General features: G+C 35.8%; 1 protein-coding gene across 3 annotated transcripts in view; it reads left to right on the top strand.

Annotated features, from left to right (window-relative positions):
- The window catches only part of CSMD3 (CUB and Sushi multiple domains 3), a 654,503-nt gene that overhangs the window by 63,124 nt on the left and 564,630 nt on the right, over positions 1–26,749 (top strand). For all 3 annotated transcript variants that reach the window (XM_074145167.1, XM_074145166.1, XM_074145165.1), the window contains exon 2: positions 23,737–23,959. In XM_074145167.1, the coding sequence (XP_074001268.1) occupies positions 23,737–23,959 (223 nt within the window). The remainder of the gene's footprint in view (positions 1–23,736; positions 23,960–26,749) is intronic.

The raw sequence follows: 26,749 nt of genomic DNA, 5'->3' as shown, positions 1-26,749 counted from the left end.
ACCCTGACCCTCCATTTCCACACCTTTGATTCCTCTTCTAAACATCCAGTAGCAAGTCTTGCAAAATCCCGGAATGCTTTCTTAGGGGAATGCAGGGCAGGGACTCAAGTTTCTGACTGGGGTACTTGGGTTTCTGCTCCTTGGTCTGTGTAGGGTCAAGGCAGTTATCATATAAGCTAACACTATGCCTAGAAAATCAGCTCAGAGGTAAACAAATCCACAAAACACTTTTTTTTTTTTTTTTTCCAAGAAAATGCAAAATTTTGAAATGACATTTTGTTCTTAAGCGGAACATTGTGAAGATTTCAGTTAAAACCAAAAAAATCTAGAGAGACTGATAAATAACCAGTGAGATGACCTCTCTATTAGGAATGGGTATATTTTAAAGGTAAATTCAGTGCTTTCTGGAGGGTGTTCAAAATAAGAATTGAATTGGATGGGAAGATAAATAATCAAAATTACAGGACTAACACTTCTGCTAGATTTTTCAGTAAAATTTAGAATAACAGCAAAAGCTCTAAACATCCCATAAAGTGCTTTATAAAGTTCATAATGGCTAAACAATAGCAGAGAAGCTACATGGGAACTGATAGAGCCACGAGGTAGCTATGTGTTTCCAAAGCAGACATTTGATTTAATGAATTTTTGTTGAAGTGGAAAGAAAAATGGAATGGTATTTTTAAAGAAACTTAATATGAGTGGAAATTTTATTTATGGATATAGTATGATCATTAAAAAGGAATCTTGCCCAGACTGAAGTCACTCTTGCAAGCTTGTGTATGTTACATTTTTAGAACTATTGAAGAGAGAAAAATGTTTCTCAGAACTAACAAAAATTGTTCAAGACTTTCTATATTACATGTAAATTATTATTAAATTTTGAAAATGTAGTATTATTTCCATTAGCTACTTAATATAGGTCTTCCATGAACAATTAAAATGGAAATCCAGGTTATTTCCATAATTCACAGAATCACGGAATTGTCAGAGTTGGAAGGGATCTTTAGAGATCATCTAGTCCAACTCCCCTGCTGAAGCAGGATTGGCTAGAGCACATTACTCAGGACTGCATTAAGGCGGGTCTTGAAAATCTCCAGATTAGGGGACTCCACGACCTCCCTGGGAAGCCTGTTCCAGTGCTCTGTCACCCTCACCGTAAAGAAGTTTTTCCTCATATTTAAATGGAACTTCCTATGTTCCAGCTTGTGCCCGTAGCCCCTCATCCTATCGCTGGGATCCACTGAAAAGAGTCTGGCTCCATCATCCTTCAACCCTCCCTTTAGGTACTTGTAAACATAGATAATGTCTCCCCTCAATCTTCTCTTCTCCAGGCTAAAGAGCCCCAGCTCTTTGAGCCTTTCCTTGTAAGGGAGGTGCTCTAATCCCTTAATCATCTTAGTTGCCCTATGCTGGACTCTCTCCAGTAGTTCCCTGTCTCTCTTGAACTGGGGAGCCCAGCACTGGACACAGTATTCCAGTTGTGGCCTCACCAGTGCAGAGTAGAGGGGGAGAATGACCTCCCTCAACTTCCTGGCCATACTTCCCTATGCAGCCCAGGATCCCATTGGCCCTCTTGGCAACAAGGGCACATTGCTGGCTCATGGAAAGTTTGCTATCCACCAGGACTCCCAGATCCTTCTCCTCAGTAGTGCTTTCCAGAAGATCCATGCCTAACCTATCTTGGTGCCTGGGGTTCTTCCTCCCCAGCTGCAGGACCCTACACTTGCCCTTGTTGAACCTCATTAGGTTCTTCTCTGCCCAGCTCTCCAGCCTGTTCAGGTCACGCTGGATGGCGACACAGCCCTCTGGAGTGTCGGCCAGCCCTCCCAGTTTGGTATCATCAGCGAACTTGCTGAGGATACACTCTGTCCCCTCGTCCAGGTCATTGATGAATGTGTTGAACAGGACTGGGCCGAGTATTGACCCCTGGGGGACACCGCTGGTTACAGGCCTCCAACTTGACCCTGCTCCGTTAATAACAACCCTCTGAGTTCTGTCACACAGCCAGCTCTCAGTCCACCTCACTGCCCCCTCATCTAGCCCACACTTCCATAATTTTCTAATGAGGATGTTATGGGAGACAGTGTCAAAAGCCTTGCTGAAGTCAAGGTAGATGACATCTGCTGCTCTCCCCTCATCCAGCCATCCAGTTATAATGTCATAGAAGGCGTTGATCAAGCATGATTTGGTCAAGCATGATTTACCCTTGGTAAATCCATGTTGACCACTTCCAATAACTTCTTGATCTTGAATGTGTTTGGAGATGTCATCCAGAATGAGTCGCTCCATGATTTTCCCAGGGACAGGGGTGAGACTAATTGGCCTGTAGTTCCCAGGGTCCTCCTTCTTGCCCTTCTTGTAGACTGGTGTGATATTTGCCTTCCTCCAGTCCTCAGGCACTTCTCTTGTTCTCCAAGATCTCTCAAAAATGATGGAGAGTGGTTCAGCAATAACATCTGCCAGTTCTCTCAGCACTCGTGGGTGCATCCCATCAGGGCCCATGGACTTATGGATGTAAGACTTATTGACTCATAATTAGTGAGGCCCTACCATCATAAGCAAAAACATTTTTGGGATGAGATCAAGGAATTCTAAATGTTCAAAGATGACCCTGACATTTTCTTTGAGGAGCATCGTCATCACTGAAATGTTTTAAATTTGCCTATTTAGGAAAAATAAAGTCTATCAGCATCAAGGAATTAATACTTGAACTAAAAGTCCTTTTATATTATTTACATGAGACTGCTAGTGCCAAACTAATTGGTGTTGAAAGGGGAAAAACTTGGCTTTAGTACATGGTTGATATTTGATTAATATTAGAAAACCTCATTTTTCTGTTCATTGTGCCTCTTAAAAATATAAAACTTCCAGTGTGGGAGATTTATATCTCTAACTTATAGGTCATAAACTGATATAAAATAAAGTTCTGATGCTACTCTATCTTGATATGTTCCTGAATTTTTATGAAGAAAAACCTATAACAAATATTGTAGGTAAAAAGATCCTTCAGAAATGCAAAGTCTACCTTCTAGTTTAAAACTGAAAACCTTGAAAACTTATCCTAAAGGAGTGTTTTTGTTGTTTTTGTTTGTGGGGGAGGTTTGTGTGTGTGTTTTTTCATTTGGGAGGAAAATGTAGTTTCTTCCAAATCAGAAAACATAGGGCTTGCATTTTTGGGGTTTTTTGGTTTTTTGGGTTTTTTTTAAGCTACTGGGCCTGTTAATACTTTTGAACTTATCAGAAAAAGTGCAAGTGCTTGGTGGCATTAACCCCTCACTGTCCCACAAAAAAACAACTTCCAAACAAATAAAGACTGGATCTTTTTAGAGGAGTCAGTCTACAAAGACAGAGTCCCTTCCAATCTTAAAGTTTATAATGATAGAAAGAATTATGCTAATGTATAATTTTCCTTATCTGAGTAAGAGTAATTTTTTCTGGAGGAACACTTCTGTGAATAAATCTTGTATGCAACACTGAGCAGATATATTTTGCAATACAATTTCTAGTGTCAGATATTTTCGGTTCTCTAGCAAATAATTTTCTACTGACATTTTTTGTATAATTTAATGTATTTACTGTGTTCACAATTTTAATTCATAAAAAAAAGAGCTCTGCTGTTTCATCTCAATAAATATTTTGAAAATTAATGGTGATGACAAAATATTGTAAGCAACATGTCAAACCTTAACACCATTGAGCGCTCTGAAAAGATTTTCACATTCAGTTTTGAATTAAAATGCTACATCTCTTCTTGAGTAAAAATAAATCAAAACAGTAACAAAATAAGAAAAAATATGATGGACGGCAATGTTGGTGTCTATTGGTTTTGTGAAGGAAGATCTGAGCTGGATGTCTTTATCATGGTTCATTGATGAAATTATTACTTGGACAAAAAACAAAACAAAAATATTCCTGTTCTACAGAAGCTTCAAGCCAATTGTTTTTTTCCTCTCTCTTTCAAACCAGAGAAGATATTGTAGAAAGATAATAACAACAACAGGTTCACAGTCCAGTTCAAAGTTATTCATACTGAAAAGGTCAAATCTTACCCATTTTTTAAAATAAGTGCTTTTGAAAGAAGCATATTAGACCTCATCAAGATTTTATAGGAAGGGAAAATGTTGTTATAGCTTAACATTTTATTTTCTTACGTATGTTTGTGAGAATCTGGATGTAGCCAAATGTACAAGTTTTCCTATTATTTCAGCTAATACCAGAAATTCTTTCCCCTATACTTTATTTCTTTCCTTGCATGAGAGGCCATCAGCGAGAAACTGTACTTTTTGGTTGGGAGGCATTGTATGCTGCAGTAGGGAGAAGAGAAGGCACCTGTGTATATATACAGGAAAGAGATCTAGAAGAATATAGATCAATGTATTTGGTTAACAGAAAAGAAATCACAACCCAAAAAACCAACACAATAAGAGATATTAAATCTGAAAGGAAAAAATGCTGCAGATCTTAAAGTGACAGGGAAAGCCATCAAAGTAAGTATGTAAACTGGTATAGTGTTGTGGTATCACTTTAATATAGAGAAGAAATATAGGACAAACATATATAAACTTGTAGTTTATTTCATCATTTTTCTCTAAGTAGATTAATGAGAAAATATACAGAGATTCAGAGACTTTGTAGTCACAATAGGTATGTTCCATTTATTGTTTGGACTGTATAATTTCATACTCATTATCATTGTGTAGTTGGGAAAGGAAAAAGTAAAACATGGAAAGATTTTCTCTGGAGCACTTTTGCGATGGAGCTCAATTCTACCTGTTCAACTGCAGCTTTGGTTAGTAGTTCATCCAAAGCATTTTTGTAGGATGCTGTAGATTTAAGAAAGGAAGAGATTTCTGAAGAAAGGGGTTTGGTATCTTTTTTAATCTTAGAAATGATAGAACAAGAAAAATTCTACCAGGAGAGAAAATTTAGCGGCTGTAATTTCATAATCACATAATGTGGTTATAGGTGTTAACCTCTAGAACATGACTGCTTGTATGTCTATGTAATATAATTGTGGGAATTCTTTTTTTTCCATTGAGATAGCTTATCTTGCATTTTTAGTAAATTCATGTGCTAAGTATTTTCTTGCGTGAGCAGCTTCTACAGAATACCCTGGTTAAATTGAATGTGTTTTTGGAACTTTATAATGTATAATTCTCTTCTTTTAATATTCAAGAATTAGGCAAAATAACATTGTCTCTGCCCATTTTTTTCTGGTTGTTCATGTATTCTTTCTGTTTATGAGTGCAGCTAAACAGTTATCAGCTGTCTTATACCACAGTGACTTGCTTGAGTTTATTGGATTTATTCCAGTGAATGACAGAGGAGGATGTGATTTAGTACTTCAGAGGAAGAACTTACAGGTACATTGATTCAAAATAACAGCATTACATGTACCTGAATTTTGTGGGATCACTTTTTTTTTTTTTTTTTTTTAATTTTAGATCATTTCTTCAGTATAGTTGAGAATTTATCCAGATAAACAAAAAGGTATTCAGATTGCCTTTTGGGGTTTTTTTTCCATTAATTTTAAACCACTTACTCTTCATTTAGAAGTGTGTTAAATCAAATTGAGCTATGTTTCTTTTCATCCACTGCTGTTTTCTCAAATGCTTTTTTATGGTCCTTACTAACATCCTCCTGGCCTTTTCCATCTTTTAATCTTTCAAATGATTTAATCATTGTAGAATTCAGATAGCTCTCAGATAGCTCTTCCTTTACTCTTTTCCAAAATCATTAGCCATTTAAAAACAAAAAAAAAAAAGTTGCAGTACAGAATGTTCTTTCCATTCTTAACGCTCAACTTACAGTCTAACACAGGTAGGTAAACTTTCTAAGGTATTCTGTGTTCATTGGAAGATAGAACAATGAAATTCAATTTTTGCCTTGTTCATAGATGCTACCATAAGAAACATGATTAAGAATGAGCTACTACTTACCTCCTTACTATAATATACACCAATGTGTTGTTTTTCACCCCAATTTGCTGCTCAATTTACTGTCTTTAAAAGATTTCTGCGAAGCACATTGTCCAAAGGTTTTTAACCATTCAGATAAGTTATACCTACTGTTTGTCCTCTGTGACGCTATTTTGGTGACTCTGTAGTCTTTAGACACATTTTTTCTTTGTTTTTCTTATAGTCTAGGTTGTATTAACTGGCTCCATTGACACCATCTGGATTGTGCTCTTATGAACGTCATGACTTTCACAATGGTTTTCATCAGTTTTCCAAAAACTGAAGTATGAATATCCCTTTAGTTACTAGTTTTCCTTAGCAGTCTTGCTGAAATTATAATATCTAATTCACTGCACCTTAACTGTCAATTTAATTTGAAAATTAAAATTAACAGAGACATTTATACCAATGTGAGGGGCATGGAAGTTATGCAGTGAGCCTGTTTTGAAGAGAGGTCTTCCAAATTTAAAGTAAATATTCTAATTACTATTAAAGTCCTTACTAGTCCTTACATCCAGATCTTGTGAAAACTGCAACACATAGTCCCCTCCTTGTCCTGTCTCATTCTAAATATATTTTAATTGCAATAACGAAACAAATATATTACAGTACATTTTGTACTCTAATAAGGGAGAAAAAAAATATTAGTGGCAGAAAAAGAAACCACATTTCATTCAGAAATGTTCTGCTGATTTTGCAGGTAGGATTTTCTTGTCCTTTACCTTAGAAAATTATTATTTTTTTTAGTGAGACATTTACAGATGTTTGAAGGGCAATGAACTTTATAGGTAACATTATGTAGAAATGTAGTGGCTTTCCTTCTCTTTTTTTTTTCCCTAAGTCCAGATCTTCAGGTGGTATGGTTATCTTACCTCAAAGTCGATGTAGCTATGTCATTCTGTAATCATTTAGGTCTGATCCTCATGAATTAATTATGTGCTTTATAAACTCCTTTCTCTAACTTTTTATATAAATGTTTTGCCATAAAAAATCCCGTGAAACATTAAGTTAGAGAAAATTAAAGAGAAAAGTGTCCAGGAATGTCATAATTTCTGAACCCAATAACAGCTCAGTGTAAATCCGTAAGTGTTCTTTCATCTTTCTTGAGCTCATTAGCTGTAATAATCTTCCTGATTCTGGGTCACTCATTGAAGTGTAAAACTCACAGGGATATGATTATATTTACCTGTTGTTAAGACTTAATTTTTTTTGACATCTAGGGACTGATGAGAAGGGTAACTGTAGCAAATGTTTCTGCATTATTCCTTGGGCATTTTGCAAATCTTGTAACTTAACCAGATGGAATATTCTAGCATGTTTCTCTACAATATCTCAATGTCATCTTCCACTGTATCAGGTAAAGCAAGCTACAGAAAGGTTACTGGCTTCAGTAAGCAATAAATTCCCATAACATGAAGTTTAAAAGACAGATAAGAAATGTTTTCTCCAGTTACATGTTTTAAAAGCAATTACTCTTGACAATCAATATTTTCTTTTATCTTATTCCTAAAGCTACTTATCACCACTTTTTTTGTTTTCATTTTACACAGTAATCTGAAGACAGATTGGAGAAATAGTAGTTAAACTGTATTTAAAGTATTTAAATTGTAAAAAAAATGCAGAAAAAAACCTTGAAGCAGGAAAAAAAGCAGTATACTGCTTTAATATATATATATTGCAAGGAAGTCTTGAATAAGAAAAGAATGCATGAAGAACCTAGAAGCAAATACTGAAAAAAGAATAAAATGGAGTAACTGAATGAAGCAAATATTTAATGACACAAAAATGAAAACAGATAAGCCTGCCAAAATACTAAAGTATTGTCCAGCAGATAATGACAGAAATACAGTAATGTTTACAATGTTCCCTTTACATGGGGATTTTAGTATTTGGTGTCCTAAGTAAAATTAATCATCAAAGGTAATGATATATAAAATCTTTCAATAAGTATTATAATTTTATTTCAATTTTTCTTGTATTGTTACATAGTACATTAAGACAATTCAAACAGAAAATTTGTACAAAAATTCTTGTGAAAGGAATGCACAAAATGATGGCACAAATTGGGTGCTGTGCTATTTCAAAAACTGGGTTGTATTTAAAGTACAGTACTTAACACTCAGAAGGAGATCTGTTAAGCAAGCTAGAGTTACCAGATATTTTTTCAAAAGTATGGCTTTAATATAATACTGAGGCCTTCAATGTTTATGGATTTTAAATTAAAATAAAAATCTATGTCTTATACCATTGTGAAAACAGAAGCTTTAATTGTTTGTGAATTGCAAGAAACAAGTTGTTTTGATTTACTCCTGTTTACAGGAAAAAAATCGATTCATAATTTCATAGGGGCATGAACAACTCTTTAAATAGTTTTTTTTCAATTATTCTTGCTGTTTATTACTCCACATGGGGTCATTAACCCGATAAACATTTAGGATTACAGATTTACACAAGCAAAATATTAATAAAATCTACACGCAAAGCAGGACAGAATGAATCATGTTGAGAATGTGCTTAATTGTTTTGCTGAATACAACCATCTAGGAAGATATTACTCACAATTAATGATTGGTCTTTGACAAAATGTTGTAAAGAATTAAAAATACAGATTTTTATGAAGTGTTGATAAGGGAATGAAGTACAAAGAAAGGAAGAAAGTTAAATCTTCTGATTTTCTCCATTCTGAACATAATTTTGAAATATAGCTAAATGTTATTAAGTTATATATTTTGTTAGATACAAAAGGTTGGGTTTTTTTTTCCAGTTTTTTATTATTTCTGTTGGGCTTTTTTTTTTGCGGCGTTTTTTGGGGGTTTTTTTTGGTTTTTTTTTGAGCAAGTGAACAATCTTTGTGAAGTTGTTTTGTGAATCGAATCCTAAAGTGAAAAAAGAAAATATGGTCTAGAGAAGGTGTTACACATTTAATAAATGAAATCCAAAAAACATATTGATTTAATATTATATAACTGTTTTAATTATATAACTATTTAATGTAACTATAAATTAACAGTCTGATTCTTATTGTGAGCTTGCTTATTCTCAGCATTTCTCAATATTAGAACACATCCTTGGGTATCTAATCTAATTCAAAGTATAGATAAGGGATGGGTTTCATTTGGTGTTGCATACACTAAGTCCAGTGTCACTTAAAAAAAATTGTCACAATTAAAATTAATTCTTATTTCCTCTTTAAGTTCTTATAAGCATTTTTCAGATGAGTACACATGCAGTGTACTCTAGCAAAATTCTTTTTGAAGGTAACTTCTTGAAGTGGTTTTGGTTTTGAAATACTGAAAAACCCTCTATGAATTTTCTTATTGCACATATGCTGAACTTTAAGAGAGCTCTAATGAATTTTTAAGCTTTGAAAACAGTCGCAGAATCTGGGCATAGAGATATTCAGCTTCTTTAAATGGAAATCTGCTATCTTTAAGCTTTTGGATGAGTTCTGAGAGTTACTCTATTAATCAACCCAAATCATGATAACAATGTTTAGCCTTGATATACCACTTCATATTACATATTCAATGAGCCTTTCCAATATTAACAATTACACTGTCTTAGTAGCACACAATTATAGCCTAGCAATCTGGATTTTTGAATGCACTGAACAGCAGTTATATTCCCTCCCCTCCACATAAACCATATTCAGATTATTGCAGTAATTCAACAAAGTCCACACATCTTTTACATCCAGGAAGTAAGTGTTATTTTTTAAAAGTTGTTAGGTTCACTGTGCATTGATTTCAACTTATTACAATGCATTAATAACTTAGTCACATCCCTCAAATTACAACAAAGTAATTAAGATAGAAAAATATAATTATTTTTTGTTTGAAAATTCCATAATTTCCATGCAGACTAGGTAAATTATTCATACTGGGTGTGGATTCCATTTTCATTTCACTGCACCGATGGCATAATCACATAGTCCTAATTATAGAGATAGTAAATAAGAGAGAAAAGAATATACCACTCCTCACTCCTGTAGAAATTTCTATTGGCACACTAAGCAGTAATTAAAATTCATTATTGCATCCCATTTTCCACAGATACAGAAGTTTTGTAACAAAAAGAAGAGAAGATATTTTGTGTGGGAAGGAGGAAGACAGAAGGTTATTGTTAAGATGTTTTTCAGTGTACTATTCTTGCTCTCTAGCCCTTGTTCAAATGTTTATGGTTGTTCCCTTAAAGCTGTTGCTGTTGCTCACTGATGTAATGTGAGCCGGGGCACTCTAAAAAGAAATCCAGTGGGGAGCATTCATTTGCACCAGCTATAGAGCTGATACAATTTTCATTGTGTTTCTTTTGAAGAGCTGGTTAAGCATTATTGCTATCACACACTGTTCTTTCCCTCTTCACTGCCCTCTCTCCATCAACTCCACCCTGTGCACATAAAAACCTGATTTTAGGATCTGAGACTCTGTCCTGGGACTACCTGCATCTCCCTTTCCTACAAAGGGAGAGAACAGATGAGCAGCCTACTTACCTTCTGCACAAGCTTCTGTTGTTACCAATAAGGTGCAATGGCTTCAGTTAGTACTGATGGATAATGCTGATAGATTTCTCCTTGCAGTGCTGACCATCTTGCATTCCTCTGTGCATACTACAGTGATGGCAACAATGATGGCAACTCTGTATTGTAATGTGCAAGTAAGAAATGGAGACCAGATGGTAAGTGAGTATGCACTGCTCACGTACCTGGCCCTCATCTCCTTCAGGAAAGGCAGATGAAAAGAAAGCACTGTGAACCTTGCATTTATAATCACAAGTAAATACTGAGGATTCTAAGAAATTGCCCACTTTTTGCCTGTTTTTACTCCTGTCCTTGTCTTGCTTGGGAAGAAAAAAGGCATTAATATAATTATTGGAAAATACTGAACAGCAGATGCGTCTTAGGCAGGATTCCTTCACTTGACATTAGGCACCTGCAGAGCAGGTGTTTACGTTGATATAGGCATTTAAATCCGTGTTACATCTAACAGAGACTATATGGAGTCAGTTTATTTGATTACAGTCTGATGTACATGACTAAGCACTGCTGAATCTATTGTCCAGCTCTCCACTGATAATAACAGGAGCCTTGCTGTTAGGACATTGTAAACACCCACATTTAATCGAATTCTGCTCTTTGTATCTCATCTGTAAGCAGATCAAAGAAGAATAAATGTCAGTACTGGAACATCAAGATGACTTAAACCCCTGGACTGCATTCACCAGTTAGATGATTCTGGATACACTGGCAGAAGAGTAACTGGACAAACAATTAAGGCTGGAAAAGAACCCTACTTTTACAGAAATGAAATATAGAGGTTTGCAACTTTGGCTTTGATGCTAAGTAGCAACTTAAATGAGAGATGAGATACCCTAGAAGATGTGAGAATGAAGCTGACTTGGAAGTAACCTAAGTCCAGTACTCTGCGGGACACATATATTGGGAGAAAACAGAAAACAAGGACTTGAAATAGAGTTTTGTATACCCCAGTAATTACCGCAAATAGCTAGCTATTACATGGGAGGTCACTTTTAGTTAGACCAGAAGTTCATGTTGGCACTGATAAACCTTAATAAAAATGTATTTGTATATGCATTCAAAGAAAATTTGATTTAAAAAAATTTTATTATATGGCAAAAAAGAAAAGTTATATCCAAACATTCTAATAAATTCTGTTTCCAGATGCACCAACCATCACTGAATAGACAGCTCCACACAAGGTGATCACATCTCCTCTGAGACAGGCTCTTTGACACAAAGTTTTTTGACTCTGGTGCAGTCTTCTGCCATTCCCCACTTACCTGGTGGTTTTTTTACCAAAACTCAGTCGAAATTCCATGTTCTTGCCTTGGACTGAGCACGATGAAACAATATCCCACACATTTGTAGTATGATTGTCACTTTAAGAGATCAAATGATGCTGTTTCTCTTGTAATCTAGGGACTAAACACAGATCTTAAAATATAATTCCATGGTAACAAACAAGGTTGCCATGTGTGTTCTTAAGGTTTCTATTGGTATTGTGGCTGGTGTGTTTTCAATATACTCAGATCTTCCTCAAAGCTGCTGTAAGAAAATACAGCCTTTGAAGGAAGTCTCTCCAGGTTCACTGGAAGGATTTTTATTGCAGCCTATTTTTAGATTCCCCAAATCCCACTTTCTGCAAGGAGTAAATATTTCAATCTTGATATACAACAATGCAAAGCCACTCCCTGACTTCCTAAACTATGAGAAAAGTCTTCCTTCTTATAAACAACTCCTACACCTTATGTAGGATGAAACTTAGCATTTCCTTGTCACAGTGAACAGTGTGGAGTGTTAAACATTTTAGTTTCCTAGAGAAGTATCATACTTATGTGCTTTTCCTGCCTTAGTATCTATCTACCAACTCATATGTCTTTATGCGTGTACACACATGTATACACCAAAATCAAATATTTTCATGATGCTTCCCATGAAAAAGGCTGTCTTTTTACTAGTCATTGCTCTGTTATAACATTTTCAACTACTCCAAAAAGCAGGGAATAGTAACCAAAACCACAATAACATGCCTTTGGTTAAGGAAAAAGAAAATAATTAAAAAACAGTGAGCTCCTTAATATTTATACAAAGGTGCCAAGAGGATCAAATGCTCATTTTTTAATGCTAAAATAAAAACCTGAGTACACAATGTTTAAAGACTTACAAAAAAAGTGCCTCCTCCCTGAAAATGTTAGGTAAGACATTGCTGTTATCTAATATTAAATAAAGAGAATATGACTGATTCAACCTGAGAAAGACACAAAGGTCTCTCTTCTCCTAGTTCAGACTTCAGCAAGCTTTAATACTCTATTGAGATAGTTTATTACTGAGAATATTTCAATGCAGTAGAATTTGTTTCAAAGTAATAGCTTTCCTGTTAGAGCTAGTTTGTCATGTCAAAGGGGATGATTATTCATGATAAGCCAGTGGCACTATTACCAGCAATTTTTTTAGAAATGGGGGGTACTGATTAATTTCAGAAGTATTAGCTACTGAAAGCAGGCAGCAGTACTGTAGAATGGATGCGACACTTGGAGTAACAGCTGCCAAAAGGTGAAATACATTAAAACCAGGGAGCACATCAATTAAAGATGTGAAGTCACGCAATTTAATAGAAAATTATGTTTTGCTTACTTGATAAGAAGAGACACAGGTCCCTGCTGAGTATTAATGGATAGGAGGGAGAAACTGAATGTCCAAGGCTGTGCCATGGTCTATTACATAACAAATGATCATCAAGTCTCAAGAAATAATTAGCACCATTTTTTTTTTTTTTTGTGCTGATGAAACCCAAGAAGAAAGACTCAGATCAGACATCTACATTTTTCTCATGCATAAAGTGTTTGCATTGCAATAGTAATAAGGTAATAGCATGTAAGAGGCATTTGTGAATCCTTAATACCTAGCACATTAGCTAAAGTCTGTTCTAATTCCAGTCAGTAGATATTACAAAAAGTAATATGTCAAATTTCTTTGTCCCATACAAATGAACGTGAAGACAAATAACCAACAATAAAATCTCAGTATTTACAAGAATAATTTATTAAAACAAAATGGTATAACTTTTTTCTCAAAAATTTTTGCATGCCAAGTTAAGCTACACCATGCAAATCAGAACTGTTTGCCTCAATATTTTTGCTTCCTATTTCTATGACTTCAGTGCTGTGCTGTTTGCCTTTATTGCTTTTCTTCCAGTCATTAAAAAATTTTCTATATTCCTTTTCTACAGAAATTCCTTAATCTGACTTTTCACATAACCTTCTTTTCTAACTTTTTTGCTGCACCCCAAATTCAGATGATCCAGCATTTTTGGTTAGAATATGTTGTTAGCAGGAATATGGAAAAGGTTAACTGGTCACTTCTGGAGAACAAATGGGTTTTTCTTTGATGCTGGGATTGAGTGGTCGGGGTTTTTTTTGTTTCTCTGTTTGTTATTTTCAAGGGAGGAGGGAAAAGACGGCACCAGTGATACGATTAAATATTTATTCCTCTTTCCCTTTTCTGCAAATGGTCACAGTGTAGCTCCATGTTTTAACTAGCCAGGCAGAGAGAAAACTCAGCTTTTCTTGATGATGATGACTCTACATGGTGGTTTTTATCTCACTTGGTAGACTGGCAAAATCAGCTGGGGTGGATGAATAAGTTAACGTTCTCTCCCTTGCTCCTCTCTCTGTAACTCACTGTCATAGTAAGGACAGCTGCCCAGGGAAACTGATCATTAAGTGAAGTTTAAAACCTGGTTATTCACATAAGCTCCCAAAACTTTACCATAATATGCTGAGCTCCTCCTTAACAGCCCTGTGTATGTAGTTCATCTGGCTGCCTCTTCAATGAAGCAGGACCTGGAAAGGACCAGAATAAATATATAGAGTAATAACAACAGCTTCAATGGTCCTGGGACCATTGGGACCAAAATAAAATCTGAAATAACATTTGATTGTATTGCTTGGCTCTATAACCAAGGCAAGACATAAGTCTTATGATAAAAAAAATATCTTTATGAAAGAAGTACATGATAAAGTTGTTAATAATTTGACTTACTGCAAATTCAGAAGTATGCAATGGGAATTCATTCAAAATTAAAAAATGAGCAGAACTGAAATTACCTGAAAAATTACCTTTGCATTCAGACACATGAAAGCATTGAAAAAAAAATCATAAAAGTCTGTAGAGTTACAGATGAGAAGGATTTTTTCTACACAGTAAAAAGCTACTTCAATCAAAAATTACTTTTTTTAAGGAGTTTATGAGTAAATGAAGACAGATTTCATTTATGTTTTTAAAATGTTTATTTAAACATTTTTTCTTGAGTAAATCCTATGCCAACATACATTATTTTAAGAAGTAGACATAAAACATTGATCTTTAAAAGATTTTTACTGGCTAAACTTTGTGGTTGGTCTAGAGTTCTTTACGTATGGAGCTTTTGGTGTGTTTCATTTTAGAAAAACCCTTGATACCTCAGTATAAACATTTCAGTTTAATAATGCATCGTTAAAATCACAAACACGTAATAACACAAACACTGTGGTAATATCTGTTAAAAGTTCAAAAAACAAAGACATTGATATAAAATAAAATTTGTTTAAAATCTGTAGATTGATGTGAGACTCCTAACTCGTAAAATTGTACTTCAAACAGAAAGACCTGTAGAAATATAGTGCTCAAATATCTACTATTTACAATCATTAGTTTCCAAAATGTTTAAGTTTCTCTCCATTTTTAAAAACTGAGTCATAAACTGTCCCATAGTGTCAAATCCTTCATAAGAAGTTCTCCTGACCTCCCTGCATTCACTTGACCGTTATATAGTCTGTAGCTCTTTTATTTTTGAAGTGGTGGCAATTTTTTCACTATTATCTGATCTAGAAAATGAAAAACAGAAAACCCAGCCCAGCGTGCCATATTGTCATAACTGTGTGTTTGTCTATGTGTCTACTTATGGAAAGACATTTTTTTCTTTACTCTCTAGTGTTCTTTATTGTATTTTCTCTTTTTCACTTCTGTTCTGCTTGCCCATCTTCAGAAGAGCTGTATTTGCTAATACGTGCACTAAAGGGATGGAGATCCTGCCTATTTAATTCAAATCTGTCTCCTAATTAACTCAAAATGTTTTGTCACTGCTTGGAATAGATCAAAGATTATAGTTGGTTTTTGCAACTGCTGCTTCTTTTAATTCTGATCACATCTTTAATTTTGCTGCCCTCCAGTAGTTTAGGCTGTTATAGAGTATACGGAGTGCATTTGGTACAATCGTCCAAACCCCATAGTAATGGCATCACAGGGTAGCTATTGACATCAGGTTTTTATAGATGTTTCAGTGAGAAAGCCTCTGTTTCACTGAGAATGGTAATGTTCCAGAAGTGTGAAACATTTGTTAGATCATTTTTTTTTTCTTCCCAGGTTTAGAGAAGGGTTTCAAAATTCTGAATTTCCATGTGGTCTAAAGCAAGAAGGTTTTTGTTTTGTCTTTAAAAATTACATCTCTTCTGAAGGTAATCCCTGTGAGTGAACAAAAAGACTTTCTAGGTTGACAATCTAAGCTGCCATAGAAGGTTGCCTGTTATTTTTTGAAAGAAGGAAATAGAATATAAGAAGACTGTCTGTGGTAGTATACAGTAAATACTGAGCCATTCCTATGTTCAGTTTCTATTGGCAGAAACCTAAAAAAAGGAGACTTAATTTTGTCCTGATTTTCCAAGCACTGAGTCTTCAAAGTCTTTTCTAATCTTGTTGAAGTCACTTCAAACCAGCATCATATTTATTTGACAATGTTTATTTCCTATCTGAATGCTTACTGGAACTTTTTTGATAATTCTGGGTTTTCTTCCCCCTTCTCTCCCCTGCCTATTTGGGTTTCACTAAATCTGTGATGTTTTAGAAGGATTATGGAAAGTGTTTTTTCCTTTCTCTAAAGTTATATGCTAATTTCCACAGGTTACTTAGATTTGCAATAATGTGTTCTCTGTTACTTATCTGAAACTGCTGCAAGATTTCAAACTGCCAGATGTGATACACTGTAACTGTGCTTTTCTTTACTATTTTTTCGTTCACTAGAATGTCTTTGTAAATCTCATTAGACATATATCCCAGATCCTAGATTTTAATGAACCAGCTAGATACTGACAGAGATTTATTGTGTATACCAACGGGCTTTAAATTTAAGGAATTCAAGTCAGCATTATATTGACTGTTTTGCTGTTACATTACACTTAGTGTGAAAATTGTAATTAAGGTTTTTGGACATTTGAAATTTAACTAAAAAGTGTAGTACTAAATGTATATTAATTTCTACAGAAGTTACTTTTGTTTTAACCTTTTTTTTTTTAAGAGGTTATTTGCTCATATTCTAGTAGTGCCAAGAGCAAAGACTGTTGAAACTTCTTATTGTCTGGCTGTTTCCCTTATTTCAGAATTCTGATATTTGCCAGTTTCCAAGTGTTATTAATGAATTATTCTGATGTGGACAACTTAATTTACTCTTTTTTTTTTTTTTTTTTTTTTTTTTCAAATATAACTTTTTCAAGCCTTGTTATCTACTTCTATCCCAGAAACCCAAAGACCTGAAATTTGCAGTAAAATTTTTTCTCTATCGACATTTAAAATATAATAAGAAATAAATGCAACAGTAATGTAGCATTAGAAACAATTTATTGCATGGATGCTGCAATGATAAACTACTTCAGAAGTTTTAGTTTGACCTGCTACTGTAGTGGTTGTATCTTGCTGCTGTCTTTCATGCAATTCATGTGGAAAGGGCTGAATATTTACCAGCACATTTTAATGAAAAGAGAATTTTGCTTTAAGGTATATTATTTGCAAATCAATTAGGAAGTCCATGCAAATGAAAACTCGTTATTTCTAAAAGAACAGAAATGCTTCAAAATGCTATTGGCAGTTCACAGTATTCTGCGAGTGGTCTTCCTTGTCATTTTGACTTGTTAAATGATGGTTCTAAGCTTTAAAAATACTGTGATTTAATTATGAAAGTAACAGTTTCTCAGATCACCCATTTTGAAAAAAAAAAAAGAATAAATGAAGCACAGTACAAAATCTTTGGACGTGTGGTTAGCTTTGCAGAAAGGCAACAGCGAAAATGAAATGTAAAATATTATTTTTTCAATAGCTGATCTTTACAGTGGCATCTCTGTTCATATCTTTTCCACAGAGAGGATTTCCCATGTAATCAAACACGAAATCTGTATGAATTCATTTTCAGCCATGCCTTTAATATTGTGTTGTCTTTAGGGCTGCTGGGAAGATTCCTGGATAAATTCCTCCTTTCTTATGCTAGTTACTTTCCACTTTTCCAGTGGAAGAATTGCAGGAAGAGTAGGTAGAAGAAGAAAAAAGGTCACAGAGTTAGCATACTAATGAAATCACTTTTCACAATAAATTCTCCTAAAATGAGGAGGTCATAGCTCAAAATGTTTATTCTTAAACACAGGAGAGAGAAGCAGAGTGGCCAAATGCCACTGAGAAGAGAAATTATATTATTTGAAAACCATATTATTTTTAAAATCCCCCAAACCTTTAATTTCTATCTACAATCTCTCCAAACATAAGAAAACTGATTCCCCTGCAAGTTTGGCAGCACTTGTATGTCTGAGGGGTATTAAGTATGGCAGGCTTTCAATCCCAGGGAAGATTTTTAATTCATTCTGTGATGAGATTCCAAATGTCCTCTCTTGGTTTTATGTCTAGTTCAATTGCCCAGATGTTTATCACATCTGAGAGACTGCCCTTCCCTGGCTGCATGAGCAAGGAGGCAGTTATTCTGGAACAGATGATCCCTTGTCTATAAGGCATTTGAGATATTACATGAGAAATAGGAGAGAAGTATTGAAATAGCCTTAGAAGAAAAGTTAATTACATACTGAAGATAAAAACCTGAGTGTATTTCAACTGACTTTGTTGAAACCAGACTCTCATTTGTGGCAGTTGTAACAATGCTCTTAATATAGAAGCAGAAAGCTATACCCTGTCAAAGAGTTATGTACAAACCAAAGTAATTAAGTGCCTAAGGGTAAGGGAAAAAAACCTGTATTTTCCTGTGAAAGTGATAATCTTCCTCTGTTAAATGACTTACAGGGTGGTAGATTTATATTACATCTTTTTTAAAGTTCCTCAAAGACTGGCAAATCTATTGAAGTTAAAGCCTCTTTGTTTTCAGTTATAGGAAACAACAGTTTTCTGTTGTAGAACAAGAAATAGACACAATGACATTAAGTATTTATTCCAATATATGCAACAAAAATGTTATGGATGCTTCTGTTAAATGAGATCCAGTTGTTTATTTTGCTGCCTGGCCATTTTAAGCCTTCTGCTACTCAGGACAGATTCTCCAGAATTCTCCAGAAGCGAACTAGGAGAACAATCTTTCCTGATTTATGGTCATCATGAAAATTAACCATTCCTTGCTGCCAAAAAGAGTAAAGTGGTCAAAGATCACACATAGAAAAAGGTGTTGCAGAAACATGCAAAGAGCAGGAGAGACAAGTGAGTAAAGTTGTTGGATTCTGAATGAAAGGGCACCACCATCTGGGGCAAAAGAACAATTTTGCAAATAGGTAGACTGCACAAAAAAAAGGGATATGAACATAGATGACGTGGCTAATGAATACTCTGAGATATGATTGACTGTCCTTTAAGATGGGTGTAAGTGAAAGAGATGAAAGATTGGGACATCAGAATATATACAGAAGCAAAAAAGCTGCGTGTGAACAATTCATCTTCCAATTTCTGTTTGCTCTTAAAGGAAATGATAGCAAGTAATGTATACCTCTTTAAATGGAAATACACAAGCAATGTCTTAGAAATGTCTGAGTGTGTTAATCAATGCAGACACAGTATAATTATCTTATGGTGATGACTGCTATTAAAGAATACATTAAACAAAGCAGATTAAACAAAAGTTGTGGAGTACATGGAAGGTGAGAGATGTGGAAATATGTTATTAAAAAATATAATTGAATAGTCATGAGGAAAAGAAAAGACAAAAGACAATCTTGTATTATGGGGCATCCAAGGGCAAAGGGTATGGATATGGCATTAAGTATTACTTACTCAGTTAGAAGCCAATGCAAGTTGAATAAATAGATTAAGTAAGAAGTGATGTTACTAATGTTTACTGTAATCCCACAATGAATCAAAGGATGACTGAAATCGGGAAGAGCGGCAGTGTTTTATGATTTCAAGTAATATTTATCCATGTAAAATTGATGAGAATTAAATATCTGAATTTTAAAATCTGGTAGAAAACAATACAATGGAAACTTTGAATCATACTAACCATTAAAAGAGTATAATCAGTGGTGGTGTTCATCTTCACACTTACTTCAACAAGTATCTTTATTTTCTAGTCTAACTTCAAGCTTTTCAAAATTCTTTGTCTCATGCTTTGAATCAAACCTTCTCTTTAATAAAAAACAGTTTGCAAGTAAACTCTCTTTTGAATGTTAGTTCTGAAATCTAGAAGAAAAAGATCACAGTATATGTTACTAGTAATTTCAGCATGAATTTTGCTTGGTGAAAATAAATTTCATGTCTTCAACATTTGTTCAGACCAGTCAGTTAATGCATGTTATCTATTTGAATGTAACCAAGTTCATTTGCCAAGATGAAGAGCATTACAGAATGGATTAACATATGAAAGCAGAGATTAAAGTGTACGTTGTATGGATTCTGTTGGCAGGATTTTTTATTTTACAGACTAAAAGGGTAGACCTATCAAACTTCGTTGTTTGTTTTTTCCATTCTTGGAATTAAAAATTTGTCTACTGACACGTGCATAGCTGTGTTGCTTTCTACTAGTTAGAGTTGAAAAATATCCAAGTTAAATCATCTTGCAGCATATGAATAATTCTCTTTTGTTAGAGCTTAGTTATGGAGTAAAAGGAGTAAGTGAAACTTTTATATGTCATGGAAGTTTATATTTCATATAAATGTATGGATAGTAACAATTATTGGATTCAATATGAAGCATTACATTCTTTAATAAGTAGTGTATCATCTCACAAGGCACTTCCTTGGTTTTTTGGCTCTGTTATTGTTTTGGAAAAATATAATTTTATTTTGATCACAGATCTACTATTTGAGTTGTTCTTTACAGCTTGAATTGAATTAACAGAATAGAATCATAGAATGATAGAATCATAGAATGGTTAGAGTTGGAAGGGACCTTAAAGATCATCGAGTTTCAACCCCCCTGCCATGGGCAGGGACACCTCCACTAGACCAGGTTGCTCAAAGCCCCATCCAGCCTGGCCTTAAACATTTCCAGGGATGGAGCATCCACAACTTCCCTGGGCAACCTGTTCCAGTGCTTCACTACCCTCACAGTAAAGAATTCCCTCCTAATATCTAGGCTAAATCTCCCCTCTTCCAATTTAAAACCATTACCCCTTGTCCTGTCACTACATCTCCTGACAAAGAGTCCCTCTCCAGCTCTCCTGTAGGCTCCCTTCAGATATTGGAAGGCTGCTATGAGGTCTAGTACATAGGTAATTGATAGCTACCCTGACATAGACACAACAACAGTGACACAGGTTCTGAATTATGGAGCTGTATTATGACGTTGAGTCAAAGTTCACACTGTGCTTTCCACACTTGGTCTGGGGAGGTGCATAGAAATTCACAGTGCATGCTATTTAATTTTCAAGTCTCTCTCTCTAAGTTTTGTTTCTAATTCAAATAAAATAGACATCATCAAGAGATTTCTAGGAAAAATTAAATTGATAACTATATGCACACTTAGCTATTTTAAAAGTCTTATTGCAGTACCTATATTTGGTGGGAGGTGCTGGATTTCTAGGATGAAGACCTTATGAATAGTAAATAGTTTAGTTTTGTAAAATGACTTCCAAAAGATTTTTAAAAAGTGCTCAATAAAACAGCTGAGCTTAAATAATAAATAATAACACATAAAGGAGCTTTAAAAATAGTTTGAGTATACGAGGGAGATGCAGAAAGACATAAATAAAACAGACTCCTAACAATGAAGGTTGATAACAAATCCAAGTACATAGGCACTGATGAAAAAGAATTCTCTAAGCTAATTTGCAGTAGAAGGTAAAATTTTCTATACATGTCAGATGAGGCAAATAAAGTCCTAATTACTTTCTAAGATGATCTCCATTCCGTCTCTGTCCTATATATCTATAATATAGTGATATTTGTAGTAAAAGAGTTATCATACTTCATAAGAGGCCTATTTTCTCATTGGATATAAATATGAAAAAGCCAAGATAAAAAATTGGATGTGTCTCTCTTCTATTGTCAGGAAAAGTTACTTTACAGTGTAGAAATACAAAGAATAAAATCTTAAGAGATTTCCGCTTAGTACTTCAGAGAAAGGGTCTCTGCACATTTAAATGCTCAACACAGACAAGCTTGTGTGTCATAAAGAGGACGATTTAATGAGCTCAAATATATACATATGTGTGTAATTAAAGAGATGGCATCTGGTTTGTTAGTTTGTAGTTTGTTATGAAATGCATATCATGTTTCTCTGAAAGAGCATGCTGAGTAGCTGAGTGCTTTGTGCTTTCTCCAAGTTGCTAGCAGAGGGGGCTTGCTCTGAGCACGCTTAGGGAACAGAAGTTTCAGGGGTGCAAAAGGCAAAGCAGGAAAACTGATCTAGTAATTAAGGTATAAGAGAGCAGAAAGCCTGGAGAGCAAACGTAAACCTGCAGTCAGAGTGCAAAGCTGATGGAAAGAAAAATATCCTAAGGAGCTAGAGGAGTTAGGAACTGTTTTAACTGACCATTAGAACTGAGAGCAAAAGTATAGAAAAGAACCTGCCCTGCCAGGACACAGTGACCTGGGTGAGATCTTTTCATAATTATTCTTGTTTTCTATTTTTTTTCTCAGAAAATTTATTTTCTATATAAAAAGAAAATTCCTTATAGTCCGAGAAAATTCAGCTTTTGAACGTAGGGGCAATTTCTGACATTTGGGGATATTCATATTAAAACGGACCTATTGGCAGATCCACCTTTCAGGTTTGACCCATTGTACTGATTTTGGCTAAGACAGAGCTAATTTTCTTCATAGTAGATCCTATGGTGTTATGTTTTATATTTGTGACCAAAACAGTGTTGATAACACAAGGCTGTTTTAGTTATTGCCGAATAGTGCTTGCACAGCATTAAGACCTTCTCTGTTTCTCATGCTGAGCCTCCCAGTAAATAGGGTGGGGATGGGCAAGAGGTTGGGAGGGGACATAGCTGGGACAGCTGGCCCCAGCTGACCTAAGGGGTATTTCATAACATAAGACATCATGCTCAGTGATAAAAGCTGAGGGAAAGAGGAAGGGGGAGTGTTCAGGGTTATGGTGTTTGTCTTCCCATGTAACCGTTAGGTGTGATGGAACCCTCCTTTCCTGGAAATGGCTAAACACCTGCCTGCCAAAGTAGCCAATGAATTCCTTATTCTGTTTTGCTGACATGCACAGCTTTTGATCTATCTATTACGCTGTCTTTACTCAACTCACAAATTTTCTCACTTTTAACCTGTCTGATTCCTTCCCCATCCCACCATTGGGGAGTGAGCCAGTGGCTCTGTGTGGCTTAGCTGGCTATTAGGGTTAAACGACCACACCCACTGAGGGTCAGTCAAAAGTAGTAAGTTGTTCATCTTAATATTTTATTTAAATATAGAAAAGCTTACTAAGTTTTTTCTGGTTACAAATACACAATGCAGTGAGATAATATAACAATGCCACAGATGGCTATTCATATTGAGTCTTTAAGTCCACAGTTTTCATAAACCAGAATTATTGACTGAAAAAACCTTACTCATAATAAAGAGCCTTTCAGCCTGTTCCAGTCCCAAAGTCTGGGGAGGAGCAGCAGGAGGTTAATAGATCTAATCCGTATCGTACCTGAACCAAAAGAAGGTTCATTTACTTTGCTCTGGCAGCTTCTCTTCCTTTTTACAAAAAAAAGGCAATTATTGTAAATACTTTGCCTCATAGACAACCAAATTTACTCATAGATGTTGTTTATATATATTTATTTGCAAAGATGCTGCCATATGTCTTTACATAAACAGTATGGAAAACACATTTGTTAAGTGGGTGGGGTTGTTTTGCATAAGCAGTCAGGATTTGTATTAAAACATGGGCTTTACCTTTCTAAATTCAGTACTTGCAAAGAAATATTTTGATAATTTTTTAGAAATCATGAATACCAATGATGTATTTTGTTGAAGGTTGATATAAAAATGGATTGCTAACTTTTGTATCCTTGGGTTTTTTTTTAGGATTTATTTATACCTGTGGTGGAACTTTAAAAGGACTTAATGGCACTATAGAAAGCCCTGGCTTCCCATATGGATATCCAAATGGTGCAAACTGTACATGGGTTATAATAGCAGAAGAAAGAAACAGAATACAGATCGTCTTTCAGTCTTTTGCTCTAGAAGAAGAGTATGATTATTTGTCGTTGTATGATGGGCATCCTCATCCTGCAAACTTTAGGACAAGGTAAAGAATAAACGTTATTAATATCTAACTTTTATTCATATCTTAAAAATATCTGAGAAGATAGTTAAAGCTAATATTTTGAAATTATGGATTATTTCTTCTTTAAGGTGCACTTTAATTAATCATACATGTCTTAAAATCTATATAATGTGTTTTAATTCTAGTCAAAGTGCTAAAATAACTCTAGCCTTCATATAAATTTGTTTCAACAAAAAGTAATTTATTAAGAAGCGTATGAGCATGCATGAATTAATGTAAATTGAATATAAGATTGTGGAGGTCTCAGTTTGCATGATCTAGCAGCAGTGGAACTTTTGTAATCTTTACAACAGAAGGCTTTTGAGAGAGATCAGAAAAAGATAACATTTAAGACAGAAAGAATAGGTGGAGGTTTTATGCATCTTCTAACACAAAGCGATCACAAGAGCAAAAAAAACTGTGAAAAATCAAGAGTGTGATGGGTCACAGAACATTATTTATCAGTGTCTACTTCAGAGTTCTGGAAGGTTTCAGCCTGAGGGATACATAATAGTTCTGCAATAGCAACAGATATATTATCCATACATACACTATTTCTCTTTATTATAATCTTTATTTACTTCTATAAGTCAGGTTGTCATCTGCCTAGGCTTCTGTAAAGCTTTTGACACAGTCCTACACAACATCCTTGTTGCTAAACAGGAGAGATACGGATTTGATGGGTAGACTATTTGATGGATAAGGAATTGGCTGGATGGCCACATCCAGAGATGAGTCAACAGCTTAATGTCCAGATGGAGATCAGTAACAAGAGGTGCCCCTCAGGAGTCTGTATTGATACCAAGCCTATTAATATCTTTGTTAATGACATGGACTGTAGGATTGAGTTCACTCTCAGCAAGTTTGCAGATGACACCAAGGTAAGCAGTGCAGTTGATTCGCTTGAGGGAAGGCATGCCAACCAGAAGGACATTAACAGGCTTGAGGAGTGGGCCTGTGAGACCCTCATGAGGTTCAACGAGGTCAAGTGCAAGGACCTGCACCTGAGTCAGGACAATCCCCAGTATTAATGCAGACTGGGGAATGAATGGATTAAGAGCAGTCTTGTGGAGATGGACTTGGGAATACTGGAGATAAAAAATTGGACATGCGCCAGCAATGTGCACTTGCAGCCCAGAAGGCCAACCATATCCCGGGCTGCATCAAAAGAACTGTGGCCAGCAGGTCAAGGGAGGTGATTTTTCCCCTCTGCTCTGCTCTTGTGAGAGCCCACCTGGAGTACTGTGTCCAGTTCTGGGGTCCCCAGCACACATGGAGCTGTCAAAGTGGGTCTAGAGGAGGGCCATAAAAATTATCAAACAGCTGGAACACCTCTCCTCTGAGGAAAGACTGAGAGAGTTGGAGAAGGCTCTGGGGAAAGTTTATTGTGGCCTTTCCATAATTTAAAGGGTCTTATGAAAGAGATGGAGAGAGACTTTTTACCAGGGCCTATAGCAACAGGACAAGAGGCAATGGTTTTAAAACAGAAGAGGGTAGACTTACATTAGATATAAGGAAGAAATTTTTTACAATGAGAGTGGTGAGACACTGGAACAGGTTTCCCAGAGAAGCTGTGGATGCCCCATCTCTGGAAGTGTTCAAGGTCAGGTGGGATGGGGCTTTGAGTAACCTGATCTAGTGGAAGATGTCCCTGCATATGACAGGACATTGGAACTAGATCATCTTTGAAAGTCCCTTCCAACCCAAACCATTCTATGATTTTATAGTTCTGTGATACTGTGATGAAGAATGTAACATGTATTCCTAACCAGGGGACATCCAGTTTCATTTTACTTTGCATAGTGCTGCTCCAACAAAGGGATTTGTTTTCATATTACATGGCAAGTGTTGATTCACTGTTACTGAAACTTTTTTTTTTAATTATTGTATAACAATCCAGCATCTGTCCACTACAAAGAAAATGTAACATGGTACTAGAAGGAAATTAGAAGAGTAAAATTCTTCATCTCATATCTGTGCAGGATGTGAATTCTGTTTGTCAAATGGGTAACGTGGTGAGTTGACCCTGGCTGGATGCCAGGAACCCACCAAAGGTGGTCTATCACTTCCTCTCCTCACCTGGACAGGGAGACAAAATATAACAAAAGGCTCACAGGCTGACATAAAGACAGGGAGAGATCACTCCCCAATTACCGTCATGGGCAAAACAGACTTGACTTGGGGACATTAATTTAATTTATTACCAATCAAATCAGAGTAGGGTAATGAGAAATAAAAAACAAATCTTAAAGCACCTTCCCTCCACCCCTTCCTTCTTCTGAGGCTCAATGTCACTCCCAATTTTCTCTGCCTCCTGCCCCCTGAGCAGCACATAGGGATGGGGAATGAGGGTTGTGGTCACTTCATCACATATTGTCTCTGCCACTCCCTCCTCCTCAGGGGGAGGACTCCTCACACTGTTCCCCTGCTCCAGCGTGGAGTCCCTCCCATGGGAGACAGTCCTCCGTGAATTTCTCCAACATGACTCCTTCCCCCAGCCTGCAGTTCTTCATGAAATGCTCCAATGTGTGTCCCTTCCACAGGGTGCAATCCTTCAGGAATGGACTGCTCTAGCAGGGGTCCCCCACGGTGTCATAAGTCTTGCCAGAAAACCTGCTCCAGCATAGGCTCCTGTTTCCATGGGTTCACAGGTCCTGACAGGAGCCTGTTCCAGTGCAGGCTTCCCATGGGGGTCACAGCCTCCTTCAGACACATCCACCTGCTCTAGTGTGGGGTCCTACGTGGGCTGCAGGTGGATACCTGCTCCACCAT

This window comes from Numenius arquata, chromosome 3, assembly GCF_964106895.1.
Source record: "Numenius arquata chromosome 3, bNumArq3.hap1.1, whole genome shotgun sequence".
NCBI lineage: Eukaryota > Metazoa > Chordata > Aves > Charadriiformes > Scolopacidae > Numenius > Numenius arquata.
Note: the sequence above shows the minus strand (reverse complement) of the source record. Positions and strands in the feature narration are given on the sequence as shown.